Source organism: Ornithodoros turicata, chromosome 4 (genome assembly GCF_037126465.1).
Source record: "Ornithodoros turicata isolate Travis chromosome 4, ASM3712646v1, whole genome shotgun sequence".
Lineage (NCBI taxonomy): Eukaryota > Metazoa > Arthropoda > Arachnida > Ixodida > Argasidae > Ornithodoros > Ornithodoros turicata.
Window position 1 is genome coordinate 13,592,454 of NC_088204.1, and position 13,675 is coordinate 13,606,128.

The 13,675-nt window shown below is 46.2% G+C and overlaps 1 protein-coding gene across 1 annotated transcript in view; it reads left to right on the top strand.

The window, feature by feature from the left end:
* The window catches only part of LOC135391115 (dihydropyrimidine dehydrogenase [NADP(+)]-like), a 30,669-nt gene extending 19,151 nt beyond the window's left edge, over positions 1–11,518 (top strand). The window contains exons 12-22 of the mRNA XM_064621215.1: positions 433–617; positions 1,346–1,561; positions 1,932–2,096; positions 3,098–3,166; positions 3,262–3,345; positions 7,196–7,316; positions 7,880–8,142; positions 8,723–8,896; positions 9,039–9,182; positions 9,472–9,555; positions 9,668–11,518. Coding sequence (XP_064477285.1) covers positions 433–617; positions 1,346–1,561; positions 1,932–2,096; positions 3,098–3,166; positions 3,262–3,345; positions 7,196–7,316; positions 7,880–8,142; positions 8,723–8,896; positions 9,039–9,182; positions 9,472–9,555; positions 9,668–9,922 — 1,760 coding nt within the window. The 3' untranslated portion in view covers positions 9,923–11,518. The remainder of the gene's footprint in view (positions 1–432; positions 618–1,345; positions 1,562–1,931; positions 2,097–3,097; positions 3,167–3,261; positions 3,346–7,195; positions 7,317–7,879; positions 8,143–8,722; positions 8,897–9,038; positions 9,183–9,471; positions 9,556–9,667) is intronic.
* Positions 11,519–13,675: the final 2,157 nt, after the last annotated feature.

A 13,675-nucleotide genomic window follows, 5' to 3' on the forward strand; every position in this document is an offset into this window, starting at 1 on the left:
TGTAGTACAGAAAATTGCGCTGGAATATACACCAACTAGCACCAACTAGCCCAACAACATATACTGCTAAAGATGTGTGTTCTGTACCAACGCTACATTATGTATAGCAAATAATCATTCAGCCTGAGGAACAAGGTAGGATATGGAACAAACGCGACTCAAAACTAGCGACAAGGAACTTTAATTTCTCTGAATAGAGGGGAATACATTGTGAATGGAAAGGAGGCCACAAAAGGGAGGGGGAATGTCAACTGACGGCCTATATACTGACGCGCTGTGGTTTCAATGATTATTTGCTGTGGATACTTCACTATGGTTGAAGTATCATTGCAATATAGCGTAATTCTACTCGTATTACTGGGACGATACACAATAGCCGATATTGCCCTAATACAGAAACGTACAACATATGTCATGTGTACTGGCTTTCAGTTGTCAAGGCTCTGTCGCCACTAAAACTGAATAAATACGGGCTACCCGAAGTCGATACCACGACCATGCAAACCAGCGAAAAGTGGGTGTTCTGTGGCGGCGACCTCGCTGGAATTGCCGAAACGACAGTGGAGGCCGTCAACGATGGCAAAACTGCGTCGTGGTACCTGCATAAGTACATTCAGGTAAGTCTGTAATTATTTGCGAAGGTGATTGTACTATGGATGTCGAAGCCAGTCTATGTAGCTTCTTGATAAATTTCCGGCATAATGAATTCGTACACGCAGAATATGTTGTGATGAGACGAATTAAACTTGAGCCACACAAAGAGAACATTTTCGGGGTAGTCTCCCATTCATAACCGTGTCGCCGCCAGCAGAGCACTGCATGGGTTTCCCATAGGGGATCGCCACACTTTCTGAGGGTCTGTTACGGTTAGATATAGTGTTAGATGTACACTGTGTGATCTTTAATAATAGGAGGCTTGACCTCCAATGTCAAAGAAGCGAATGTCACAGTTTATGAGACTAATCGTTGTAAGGGTTCACTCTATTTCAATCCCCCTCGACTACTGTGATTGTGTACTGCTTGCAGCACACTTGTCTGCAATCTTCAGCTCGTGCTGCAACGGTTTCCTAGCGGTGGTGTCGCGCGCGAGGGAACTAATGAAGAAGCGCCATCTGTCGGTAGGGTCGGGAGAGGTCCTTGGGCTGCACTCGTATAGTCTCGGCCTATAGCTCCTTCGTGCGCGACACCAGCGATAAGGGATCGTTCTGCCACTAGGCGGAGATCACGCACAAGTGTGACCGGGTGTGTCGCATGTAGTACCCGGAGCATATTACTGAACCGATATTCCGTTACAATCGAAGAGTGCTTTCACTCAGTCAACCATGTTTGTCTCTCATTCCCCCAGTCCCTACACAATCAATCGGTGCCTGCGGAACCTTCTTTGCCCAAGTTCCACACACCTATCGACGAAGTCGATATTAGCATTGAGGTCTGTGGCATTAAATTCAAAAACCCATTTGGACTTGCAAGTGCACCGCCCACCACTTCGAGTGCTATGATTCGTCGAGCTTTCCAAGCTGGGTGGGGCTTCGCACTCACGAAGACTTTTGGATTAGACAAGGTAAGTGTCCCTGTTACGGATGGTATCACAGGGATTAGAGCCCTGATAAGCCTGATATAACCTCCATCAGGTGTTACATCGGAGAGGCAAACGTCTCTATTTTTCCCCATTCTGAATCTCTCTTTCTCTCTTTCTTTCTCACGCACATGTTCTCCTTTCAGAATCTTACAAAGTTAAAATGATTCTAAATAATGACTGCTTCGAAACCTGCTACCTCACGTGTGTCCGAAAACCTGTAATTGAAAAGTTTATCAATGGATTTAAAGTAATTAGACGTCTGGTTGTTACATATACTCTCTGTAAAGAATGTCCGACCAACTTCAGTTGGAGACCACAATAAACTAATTTTCTTATTGGTTACTCCCTTTAGGATGTCGTCACAAACGTATCTCCTAGGATCATCCGCGGTTCTACGTTTGGCCACACGTACGGTCCCGGTCTGGGATCCTTTCTGAACATCGAGCTTATCAGCGAAAAAACTGCCGCCTATTGGTGTGCAAGTGTTCGCGAACTGAAGAGGGACTTCCCAGACCATGTAAGTTTACATAAGGTTAGGAAATATAGGAAAGTTATTGTCCAGCGCATTAACTTTTATGTTGATTAAGCATGGTTTCCACACCATCTGTTCGCCTTCGTAGCATCAATGAAACTTTGATAGAACAGATTGAGCGGTGCTAAAAACAACATTGCCTGTGTGTGGCACTCCGGTTAAAGCGATTGTGGAATTTGAATTCGTTATATACGGTATCGTTTTATCAGGGACTGTTACGGCCTCCTGACAAGCATTTATAAGGCAATAACATTTGGTTTAAAGGTTGTGCATTTTTGTTTTCTTCCGCTCTTTTTTTTTTCTGATAAGCAATATCGACCGTAAAATACTGCCCACACACGACGGAACAGCAGAGTGCAGAAAAAATATTCTGCGTTTATTTTCGCCGTCATAATACATTAGCACAGCAAGCAATACCAAGCAATAATACATGACGTTAAACGGACACTAAAGTGCAAAACGTTCACCTCGCTCGATGAAAGATGGCGTTACCTTCGCACCAACACAAAAAGAGCGGGAACAATCCGTTGCGCCGTTCGTGAGTTATGAGCCAAAGAAACCGCAATTTACCCTTTCACTCTCACCCTCCTTCACCAGAAGGCCGACAATGCGGAGAGGGCTCTCATTGGACTCCTCAAACGATTTTATCCAATCATCGCTGAAGATCGTTTCAAGAGACCAGCCCGAGGCTTCCCCGCATTGTCGCGCTTCTTGAGGAGGAGAGGGAAAGCGCGCATTGAGGTTTCTTTCGCTCATAAATCACGAACAACGCAACAGATTTTTCCCGTTCGTTTTGTGTTGGTATCAAAGTAACCGGGAATCTCTCATTCCGTGACGACATTTTTTTTGCACTTTAGTGCTCCTTTAATGATAATGCAAGCGCATAGTGTGACAACTGAATAGGCTATGGTTCATATGAAGCTTTTAGAACTCCTTTCACAAGTTGTAACTCTTTGTTTGCACTAACTGTTCCTCCTGTCACAAAGGTCGTAATCTCCAGTATCATGTGTGCCTACAACGAAAAGGACTGGACCGAGCTCGCAAAGATGGCTGAGGTAAAGCTATGATAATAGCCTGATAGCTATATTCCACGTTTTTTCTCATTTTTTTTACGTGACTGGAGTGACAGATGCACGTGATGTGGTGTTAGCTTTCAGGGGCCGACGCTCTGGAGCTGAACTTGTCTTGTCCTCATGGGATGGGCGAAAGGGGAATGGGTCTGGCTTGCGGGCAGGTAAGTCATACTCGATGAACTGTCCTTGAACTGTCTTGCGTTTGTTTGCGAATTTTTGTCATTATTATTTATTCACTTTGAGATGCGCAGCGAGGTACTCGTATGTTTCACGTACGTTTATCGTTATTCTATCACAACACTGTAAGCTACAGCATTTGTTACCGAAGTTTTTGGAGACAAATACGCATTTCACGTGTCTACAAATGCATGTTACTGTCTGCAAAGAAAAACAAAAGGTAGGTTAGGTTAGATTAATCAACGGCAAAAAACGACAAAACAGCAAAAGGGTAAGCGTTTGCATGTATTTACCCTTTTGGGTGCAAAAAAGAAAAAAACGAAGAAGACTACATTCTTCCTCACAAAGATGACATGATTCCCTTTGATGTGCCACGTTCCTAGTTCGTTGAGTACAGCTTGACTGACGGCAGAGAGCTTCCATTCATGAACCCACAGTGGACATTGAAGTAGACGGTTGGAAGAAAAGCTTTCGTATGTTCCATATATTATGCCTGTATTTTATGCTTTTGTGCCTTACAGTATAGGAGCACGTTGTGACTTCGACACCCTATGTTGGTTTGCGATTACTATATACTATATTTTGTACAAGGAGGCTTTTCTGTGTGCCTTGTTTATACGCCACGCACGTTTTGACATTGACAATGTGAGCCGGATATTGAAGTATCGTTCGTGGCATATCTTACAATATAAGGTTTTCCCGATATTGTTACAAGAATAGTGTACTGTGAGAAAAAAAAAGACAAAAACAGGATTAGCTAGTGAGAAATTACTACTTCTAGTCCCCAGAGTGCAGTTACTCCTAATTTTAGTCTCCTAGAATGCAATTACTCCCCACTTTAGTCGCCTAGTGTGCAATTACTCCTCATTTTAGTCCGCGAGGTTGCGATTATTCCCCATCTTAGTCCCCTGGAGTACAATTACTCCCCATTTTAGTCCCCTGACCCTCCGATTTCCTCCCCAGTACTGCAAATATGTATAGTCCGTAAACTTCGCATGAACTTCTGTGCATTTCGTCCCGAAAGGGGAGTTGTGGAAAGGAGAGAGAGGAGAGGTTTGTCCCAGACTAATGGTCGCGACAATTTCTTAGAATGTGGGCATTGTTGGCCTACAAGGTTTGCTTGCTCCCCCTCACACCCTTGTCAGAAAAAAAAAAAAAAAAAATGTAGAAACTATTGGCTCCGAGACCGAACAGTGTCGGCGCGCTGCGGAGAAGCGCTGAACTACCACTGTGTGGACGCGTCGTCTGCTTCTACACGTTTACTGCTGTAGGTGGAGCATTGGGGAACCGAACAGTACCGTACCAGTCATCATCCGGTGAATATATTACTAGAATTACGAAGAAGAACCATCAACTCCGAACATCGGCCCACGTGTTATCCACACTAGAAAGGTCACAGTTTCGCCCCCTATAGGTCTATTTCGCAGCGAATAAATTTTTCCTGTTTCGGCAATTGTTCCGGTCTCCAAGCGTACTGATAAGTAAATGCATGTCATGAAGTATTTAACGAAAGTACAACAACGTCTGTCCTGCAACATTCGTGCTACTTCAAGCTCTCACGTAGACTATCAGCATGGTGATGCAAGTTCTGTGACTCGTGAATCTGGTAGCTCTGAGGTCACGCGAAAGACTGGAAAGTGGTAGGGTCGAATCCGGCTGTGCTGTCACAGGTCTTCCCTGGGATTTCTGACAGAACTTTCCAGACGGGTATCTGCACAGCTTTCTCTAAGGTCGGCCCGTGACGCACACTATCCCCTTTACCCATCATTCGCTCGTTCCAGCTGTACGGCGCCCGTCTGTCCTGCGTTTATAGCAACAGTTGCAACGCGGTGCTTGTATACGGAATAAAGAAAAAAGTGATTGGCGAGAAATCATCGGCAGCCTCACCTGGCAGTCACGGTTACGAAGGTAAAAATTGGCGGCATATTTTGAGCATGGGACCGAACGGGTTAAAGTGCGGGAGCCTTATTGGGCCGTCAAGATCACGCGGCCAGGTCACGTGGTCATAGGGTGCCACGTCGTGGTAGGTGTGACGTGGTAATAAACGCGAAGAAACACGGACGGACAAAGGACTCGCTTCACGCGCGGACGGTGCTTCTTCGCGTTTGTTACAATGTTACGTAACCAACACGCTCTACATCTTCTCGCACATAGTAGGTGTGTGTGTGTGGGGGGGGAGGATATATTCGAAGAAAAATATCTGGATAAGGTTAAGGGATGAGCCTCAGGGCAAGAGTCGCAGATATATCGAACAGAGTCTGTTCGAAATATGTAAAAAACATACATCTGTAATAAACGTCAGTCAAACGCAAGGTCGACTTGCTATCCCGTTAGAAACAATACAAAAACAGAATCCCTGACAAAAAGAAGAAAAGAAAAAAAAATCCCCTCACAATAGGGGTTCGTCACTAATACCGAGTCTGTTCATAAGGAAGTGGAGTACTTTTCTTGTCGCACTCCTTCGAGCAGACTGTCAGTGAGGGCCGAGTAATATGTCCAAAAGAAAAGGCCGTATACATCCCAGTTCACTCAGGCGCTGCCGGAAAGTGTCACGAGAAACGATGAACCGTTGACAGTTCAATAGGAAGATGTAGCGTATCTACTTTCAACAGCGCAAATGGGACGGTTCGGAGTGTTGCGTCGGTGCATCTTGAACAAAACGGATGGGGCTTCGTGCAACGTCAAGACGTTAGGTGGGGGAAGATCGATTCTTCTCTTCGAGTCAATTGTCGTACTACGACGACGTTCATCGTCGGGTCGATGGACCGCAGGAATGTGTTGTGTTGAACGGTGTCATCCGTAAACGCGCAGAAGCGGTAGCACGATTGCCGCAGCAGACGACAGCAACAGTTCCTATGAAAACGCGTAGAATGATGTTGATAATCAACTTTAGAAGGAAGAAGAAGGGATATCAACCGCTTGTACAAAAATACTACGGTAAGCTAAAGTACAGGGTACTGTAGAAATTGAGGAAGCAATAACCGGGCCGATGAGTAGCGCCACCGCTAGCCTCCAAATGCGGCGCTGGGGAGAGGTCCGTATGACATGGTCGCTATAATCTAGTAGGTCGTGATCTGCAGTCGACAAGCCGAGGTCGTGATGCTTGTAATCCACCGAACTCGCTGTCGCATCACTGCGGGCATTTCCGTGCCACATTGAAACGAGGTACTTTTATGTCTTACGCTTTGACGTATCATGAGACAAGATTACTCGAAACATCATTCGGGTTTCTCCCCTGTGTATGGTCAAACAGCTGGCATAATTAGACGATGGAATAAGCCTTCTTTCTGGCTCTGAACTTTGTGCCCGCTGCGCTATAATTTTTGATGCACATTCTTAGCAACGTCGAAGCAGTTGTAAGGAGCGCGCCTCCCTCGCAAGCGAGCGTCACGCGGAATCTACACGGGACAGGAGAAATACGTACACCTCTCCCTATTTGTAAACAACTGACGTCATAGTGCTCGACAGCGCCACCAATTTGGTAGAGTTGAACTACGCTCGAAGCTAGGGGGCGAACTAGGTTGCGCCCGAATGCCACGGTCATGAGGGGATTACGATGGTCCCTGGAAGGGACGCGACCTTCGGTCCTACTATTCTTTCAATAGGAGGCAGCGAACAAGTGCCCATTCGCGGAACCCAGTCCTCCCCCTCCGATTTGTTTCGGTTTCGGTCTGTCTGCTCATGATGCCGTTTCTCGGGTAGAGGTGTATTCCGTACAGAACGACCATCTTGGTGCCACAATGATTTAGCATGAAAGCAGCTCTCCGGCACCCAAACAGATAATGCTACTCGCAATTATTTATTAGATAGTTCTGATATGTTTTCTTCTTTCAGAATCCGGAACTAGTCCGCAACATTTGTCTCTGGGTTAGAGCCGCTGTGAAAATCCCTTTCTTTGCGAAGCTAACGCCCAATGTCACCAATGTTGTTGATATTGCCAAGGCGGCTTACGAAGGTAAGAATTTGTCCTGCGGGCCTTCATTTCTTTTTAAATAACTAGTTTTTCAGTGTATTTCGGTGGGCCTGTGCGTATTCGGACTATTAAAAATCATACACACATATGCACTATATGTAGACGTTACATATTACATACGTTATACATTATGCAACAGAGACTATCCGAGAACCGGCCCTTCACATCTCGGAGCTCATCCTCTCATGAAATGTCGTATAACATTGAAGCCCAAACATGACTAAAACTTGGTAATTTGTCAAAAAAGACAAAGCAAAGAAATGGAAACAAATTCTGTAGGCGCAGAAATTATCCGCGTCATTTTCATTTCACAAATAAATGACGCAAGTCGAAAACGTGTATGCAAAGTGAAAGCACTTAATTTTGCCGAATTTAGCGCTAGCAAGTGGAAGAAATATTCCAGGGGGCGCAGAAACAGATGTAAATTTACCACTGACACAGCCTTTTGTTTGAGCAGCCATTGGTGCACGGAATCAATTTGTTTGCAATATCGGAGCATTCGCTATAACCGTGTTCGTTGTATCCGGGATTTTTCATTTTTCCAGGCAAAGCCGACGGAGTCACTGCGGTGAATACGGTGTCCGGCCTCATGGGACTGAAGTACAACAGCGACCCATGGCCGGGTGTTGGCGCAGAGAAGCGCACGACATACGGTGGCGTGTCCGGCAATGCCATACGGCCGATCGCCTTGAAAGCGGTATCAGCCGTCGCGCGCGCCCTTCCAGGATTCCCCATCTTGGCAACAGGTGGTATTGATTCGGCCGATGCTGGCTTCCAGTTTCTCCAGTCGGGTGCTTCGGTACTTCAGGTCAGCCAGCATTCATCAGGGCGACATTACGCAATAGGAAACGTACAAGACGTGTGGCGCCATCTCCAGAGCGTTTTTGACGGTCCTCCGGAATCATGGTTATAGCATCCACCCTTGCGTTCCGAGTTAATAAGAGATTGACTTTGGTAGATTAGTGTTCATAACATTGCGGTTTTATAAGCCTGATATCGAATATCGCCATAAATGTTTCATGTAGTTGTTTGGTACATCATTTCCTCTGTACACTATATAGTGCTCGTGTAGGTCGAACTGCATCGCCGGTGGTCGCCACCGATGTTGTAAATCTGGTCTTTGCTGGGTTGCTTTCTTTCTTTTTTATTTTTTCATATCATTTTAAACGGTGTAAAGTAACCGTGTGCATAAGAAAGTAGCTCGCATAGTACTCTTCGCGACTTCGTGCAGTTTCTTGGAATTTTCGCGTGCTGTCTATTCAGAGATAAACTTCGCCGTTCGCATGCATTCAGAGATTCGCGATATTACTTCTTGCATCTTAGCACATCTGATACTTTTCCATCAACGTTAGAATATTTAGCGGCATTGGCTTGTCTCTCCTCTGCAGATTTGCAGTTCGATACAAAACCAAGACTTTACGGTGATCGAAGACTACATCACTGGTCTGAAAGCAGTCCTGTACATGAGAAGCCTCGAAGGCACAGAAACCTGGGACGGTCAGTCACCTCCCGTGCAGCCTCACCAGAAAGGGAAACCTGTGCCAACACCACTAAGAGGACAGGTACACATCTGATGTGTTTCCCAGATTATGGCCCAAATTCTGGCACATTGAATGGGTGTAGGTTATGCACGAGACTAGGGGTCTATGTTATCGAGCAGATCTCGATGCACCGATAATGACCACGTTTATCAACCCTCTTCAGAATGGCCTTCCAAACTTCGGTCCTTATCTGCAAAAGAAAGAAGAGCTAAATGCTCAACAGAAGCTAAAATCAGACTTGCTCGCTGATCATCTCACACCTGTGCATTCTGTAAGGAGACAAGTCAGAGAGATTCCTAAGTTGAAGGTGAGCAAGACGGCTGCGTCGTCGCATTGTATTGAATTCGCTGTATCCTTCTCCTACCATTGCGTTTTATCGAATTCGTTATACTCCTCTTCTACCATTTCGTTTTATTGAATGGTGAAAATTGAATTGAAAAAATTGAAAAAAATCGAATTGAATTGAAAATTGAATGATGCATTCCTTATATCCCTCTTCTGCCATTATGTTTTATCAAATTCGTTATATCCTTCTTCTGGGCATCACTGTGAACACGTAATGATAACATTGATTGTTCCTGTTCCTTTCATTGTAGAACGTCATAGGAGAAGCATTGTCTAAAATTGGAACTTACGGCGACCTCGATAACAAGCAGCAAGTGGTTGCCCTCATTGACGAGGTAAAGACGTGCCCCCTTATAGCGATACTGAAATTCGTTGACAAAGTTCGTGTACTTCGTTATGCTGAAGCGTGACGACCGTTTCATACGTATCGCATAAATCTCGTTACAGGACATGTGCATAAACTGTGGGAAGTGCTATATGACTTGCAACGACTCTGGCTACCAAGCCATTACCTTCGACAAAGACACGCACCTTCCTCATGTTACTGACGAGTGTACGGGCTGTACGCTGTGCCTTTCTGTCTGTCCCATCCCAGAATGCATACAGATGGTGAACAGGAAGACGCCGTCCAGTCCTAAGAGGGGAGTTCCTTTCCACGAGACGGATGTCTTCATGAGACGGCTCTTTCCTACACTAGCTTAGTGACGTAGAAACGAGATCCAAGGAAACTGGGATCTAATTGGTAATTTTTCTGTTCAAAAAAGCACTGCTTGGAATGACGATGTCACTGAGCAGAATTACACAAACTTCGGAATAAGAAAAAAAAAAAAAAAAAACTGCTGAAATTGAATTGGGTTAAAGTGCCACTACCGACTACAAAATTATGTTTACTTAATCTTTCATTATCAGCTCAACAAACTCATGAACATCAACTCAACAAATCAAACCAACTTCGTTGGAAGGCTCAGGATGCAAAAAAAAAAAAAAAAAAAAAAAAAAACGCCATCCGTGAATATTAAGCTCTTTCATGAACTTCCAGATGAACGCGCAGAACTTCACAGTTTCGGTTTCTCCAAGAGTAAGTGACGTCACAACTGGCTTTGTCGTCCGTCTCCTAGCAACAGCGCGCGCACATTCTCGGTCCCCGCTCTCCGACCCACGTTGGGAGACTGTGAACAACTGTGGTGAGGGGACGGAGAGCGACCAACGAGATAGAGAGATAAACCGGCAGCTATATTTGAAGCCACCCTGGATGGCGCCATTTTGACCTCACCTTGCCTTGTTTGCAAATGGCGGACATTAGGAACTCATGCGGTGAGCATCTTTGCGCGCGTACGCTTCGAATTTCCGTGGCATTTATTGGTTCCCTAATGCCGCCAACAATTTTCCCCAAGCCTACGGAAGAGATAGTATGATAAAAGATGAAAGTTTCTGAAAGGTGAAAGTTTCTCTCTTGTTTCTCTCTTATACTATGATAGTCACATAATCAAACAGTGTGATAGCCAGATGTACGAATAAGACCAACAGACCGAACCACCACTGACCAGACCATTGAGGCCGAAAGATAGCGGAATTTGGAACGTCGTGCGTCAGCACCCTGTCTTTGGCACTGTCTGATAAGGAAGCGGCTTTATAGCGAATTCAGCTAATTGTTTTCGCGCAGAAAAAAATTGCCTTGGCTCGACCGTACATGTCCCACGGCCGCCTCAACCCAACTTGCGTTGCGCACTCGCGTTTCATTGGTCCTTCGGTTCGCTCTTCGTTCGTTTTTGCCTTGACCGGAGTGTGAGAGAGAAAGGAGAGGGCTGCATCAAAGCTTGGAGCCTCGCCAAGACTGCCGTTGCGCACTCCATTCCCTCTCGATCTCGTTGAGAGTGACCTTCAAAGAGCAGTGTTGCCAGACGACTGGGCAGATTGGGCACTTTGTGACGTCATACTTTTCAAAACTATAATTTAATTTTATGATACTTCCGCGTCGCATAGAGAACTTTTTTTGTGTGTGAACGTTCTGAGGACGGGAGATCTACTCCGTAGTGACACTCTAACCTTAGAGGAAAGGTAGCGTATCCGAACGGGAATATATGGGTATTAATTAATTAATAACACGGTATATAGGTTGTGAAGATGAAAGGGTATTGAATTACATTTGCATTGCTGACCGGCGAATACCAAGGTGTCTATACAAGTAATCGCTACATGCAGACGACTTGGAAAGTGTCTCAAAATATTGGGAATATTGATCTATTTGTTTGTGAAAAAATAAAAGAAATGAAAAACAAGAAAAAATACTACATAGTATATAGTAGCGTTCTTTCTGTATTGCGGCGTTGAGGCACAACGGGTCACGTGCCACAGAACTTGCACCGGCTTCTTCCAGAGGAGTTTTGCATCAGAAATTACAATAAAAATGTGTAAGAGTTCACAAACTGTCACTTCCAGTATTTTCTCGCAGTATTAGTTCGCGCGGAGTCCCTTGTCGATGTGCATGCACGCATGTGTTCACTGCGGACTGACTGTAATCATGCACACAGCGGCTTGCTCGTAGCTCCGCAGTAAGGCATTCCATCTCCATGCTGAATGACCCGTTTTCAAAATCACCCTCGCCGTACAAGCGAAATGCTTTTTCACCCAACCGAAGTGATCTAACGCCGCGGTTTAAGCTTAAGTCGCTCTGGTTCACTCATACTAGCATAGCCAATGTACAGAGTGTGAGAAGATTTCCAGACACATTTCAAAACGTTATTAAAAGTTATACATAATAACAATCACAATACAAATTGGCACAGTGCTGTAGTTTTGTCAAAAGTTTTATTTGAGTTCACCCTCAATGTTGTACCGTCAATATGATAGGAGTTGCAAGCTGCAGAAAATCTGTGACCATGCATTTTCAATGTCCTATACCGCCTCGTTGGGCTTGTCGCTCTTCCCCCTCCCCCCTCCCCCCTCCCTCCCTCCCTCCCTCCCTCCCTCTTTTCGCGTAGGACTCGATAGGTCGTGTTCTCGTTATTTTAGAGAGATACGGTCGAGTATCGAATGCGCGAATCAACAGAGAAAAAAGCGCTGCGCTGTTCATTAATGTCACTCCCTCCTGTCTGTCTCCATTCGGGATCCCTGTTAGGAATGAGGTGCGGATTCTCGGTATTCACTATAACAGGACTGGGGTCTCTTCTCTTTCTTGGTTGCGTGTTCACGAGCGCAGCGTCTCGGTTCTCACGGATTTAAGGGGCCTAGTGCTCCCTATCACCTGTAGAGCTCGCCTGGCTGCGTCGTGGTTCCTGAGCAAATACTGGTATCACGGGACAGTTTGCCTTCCTCCTCGTCAGGTTTTCCTTGCAGCAACTCGTACGGCCTTTCGGTTCATCTGGGGCAACGGAGCTGAGTGGGTATCCCGTGCACGTATGTACCAGCCGAGAGAGTTTGGCGGTTTGCGGGTTCCGCACGTAAAAATCAAGTGTCTTGCGCTCGGGATAAAGGCAATTTTCGACGGCCTTAGTGACCCTGGCCACCCAGCCCACGATCTCCTGCAATACTGCTTAGGTCCAGACGTACGTCTGTTTCGCCCGCTTGTGCAGAATAGACCGCGCTCTGAGTTTGTGGCCTCGCACTTGAGAGAGTACGTTTCTTTAGAAAAAATCTTCCCGGAAACAACACCGCAAGCGATGCTGCCCAGAGTACGTTTTGAACGTCCGTCGCCTACGCGCATCATTCCCATCGGAGGATTTCTTTGTCTGGTCCGTCAAGCAGTTTTATGCCACTCTTCTGGAGCTCCTTCCGACGGCGAGCTCGGCTGTGCCTCGCCCGATCGCGTGGCTTCATATTACGGCCGGCTGGTTGGATGCGCGGCGTGCAAGCTTGCAGTGGCGTCTTGCGCACGACGTTTTACCTCTCAGGGACAGGTTGTCCCGCTTTGGTTTGACCAGGCCTTTTTGCCCTTTCTGCCCTACCTTTGAAACGTCGGAGCACGCTTTTCGCAACTGTCTACTCCCGGATTTTTTTGTGGCACAAGGCTGAGGTGCTTTACGGCATTCCGTTCATTCAGTGGGGCACGGTCCAGTTACTGAGCTCGCTCCTAGTTCCGGTCTGCGATAGACGCCAGTTTGTACTCCTGGCGGTAGAAATAAACTACCAGGTCTGGATAGCACGCTGCATAGCTGTGCACAGTGGCCGTGCTCGCACCGCCGTTGAGGTACTGAACAGGGTCAGAGCGGGCATCCGTAGAGTGTTATACAGGGAGAGAGCAGTTCTTGGGGCCGTCCAGTTTGGTAGGCGGTGGCAAACATCAGCGACCCTCTTCGAAGAAAGCAAGGGTAGGTATGTCATCCGCTTCTAATATCCTTCGTGCTGCTGTCCCACGAGCAACTCTCCGTGAGTTTTGGTTTGTTGCGAGGTGGCATCTAGCACGTACATCAATCCCAGACCTGCCGTGAGCTCGTCTTTGGGTGTTGGCGTTGCGAT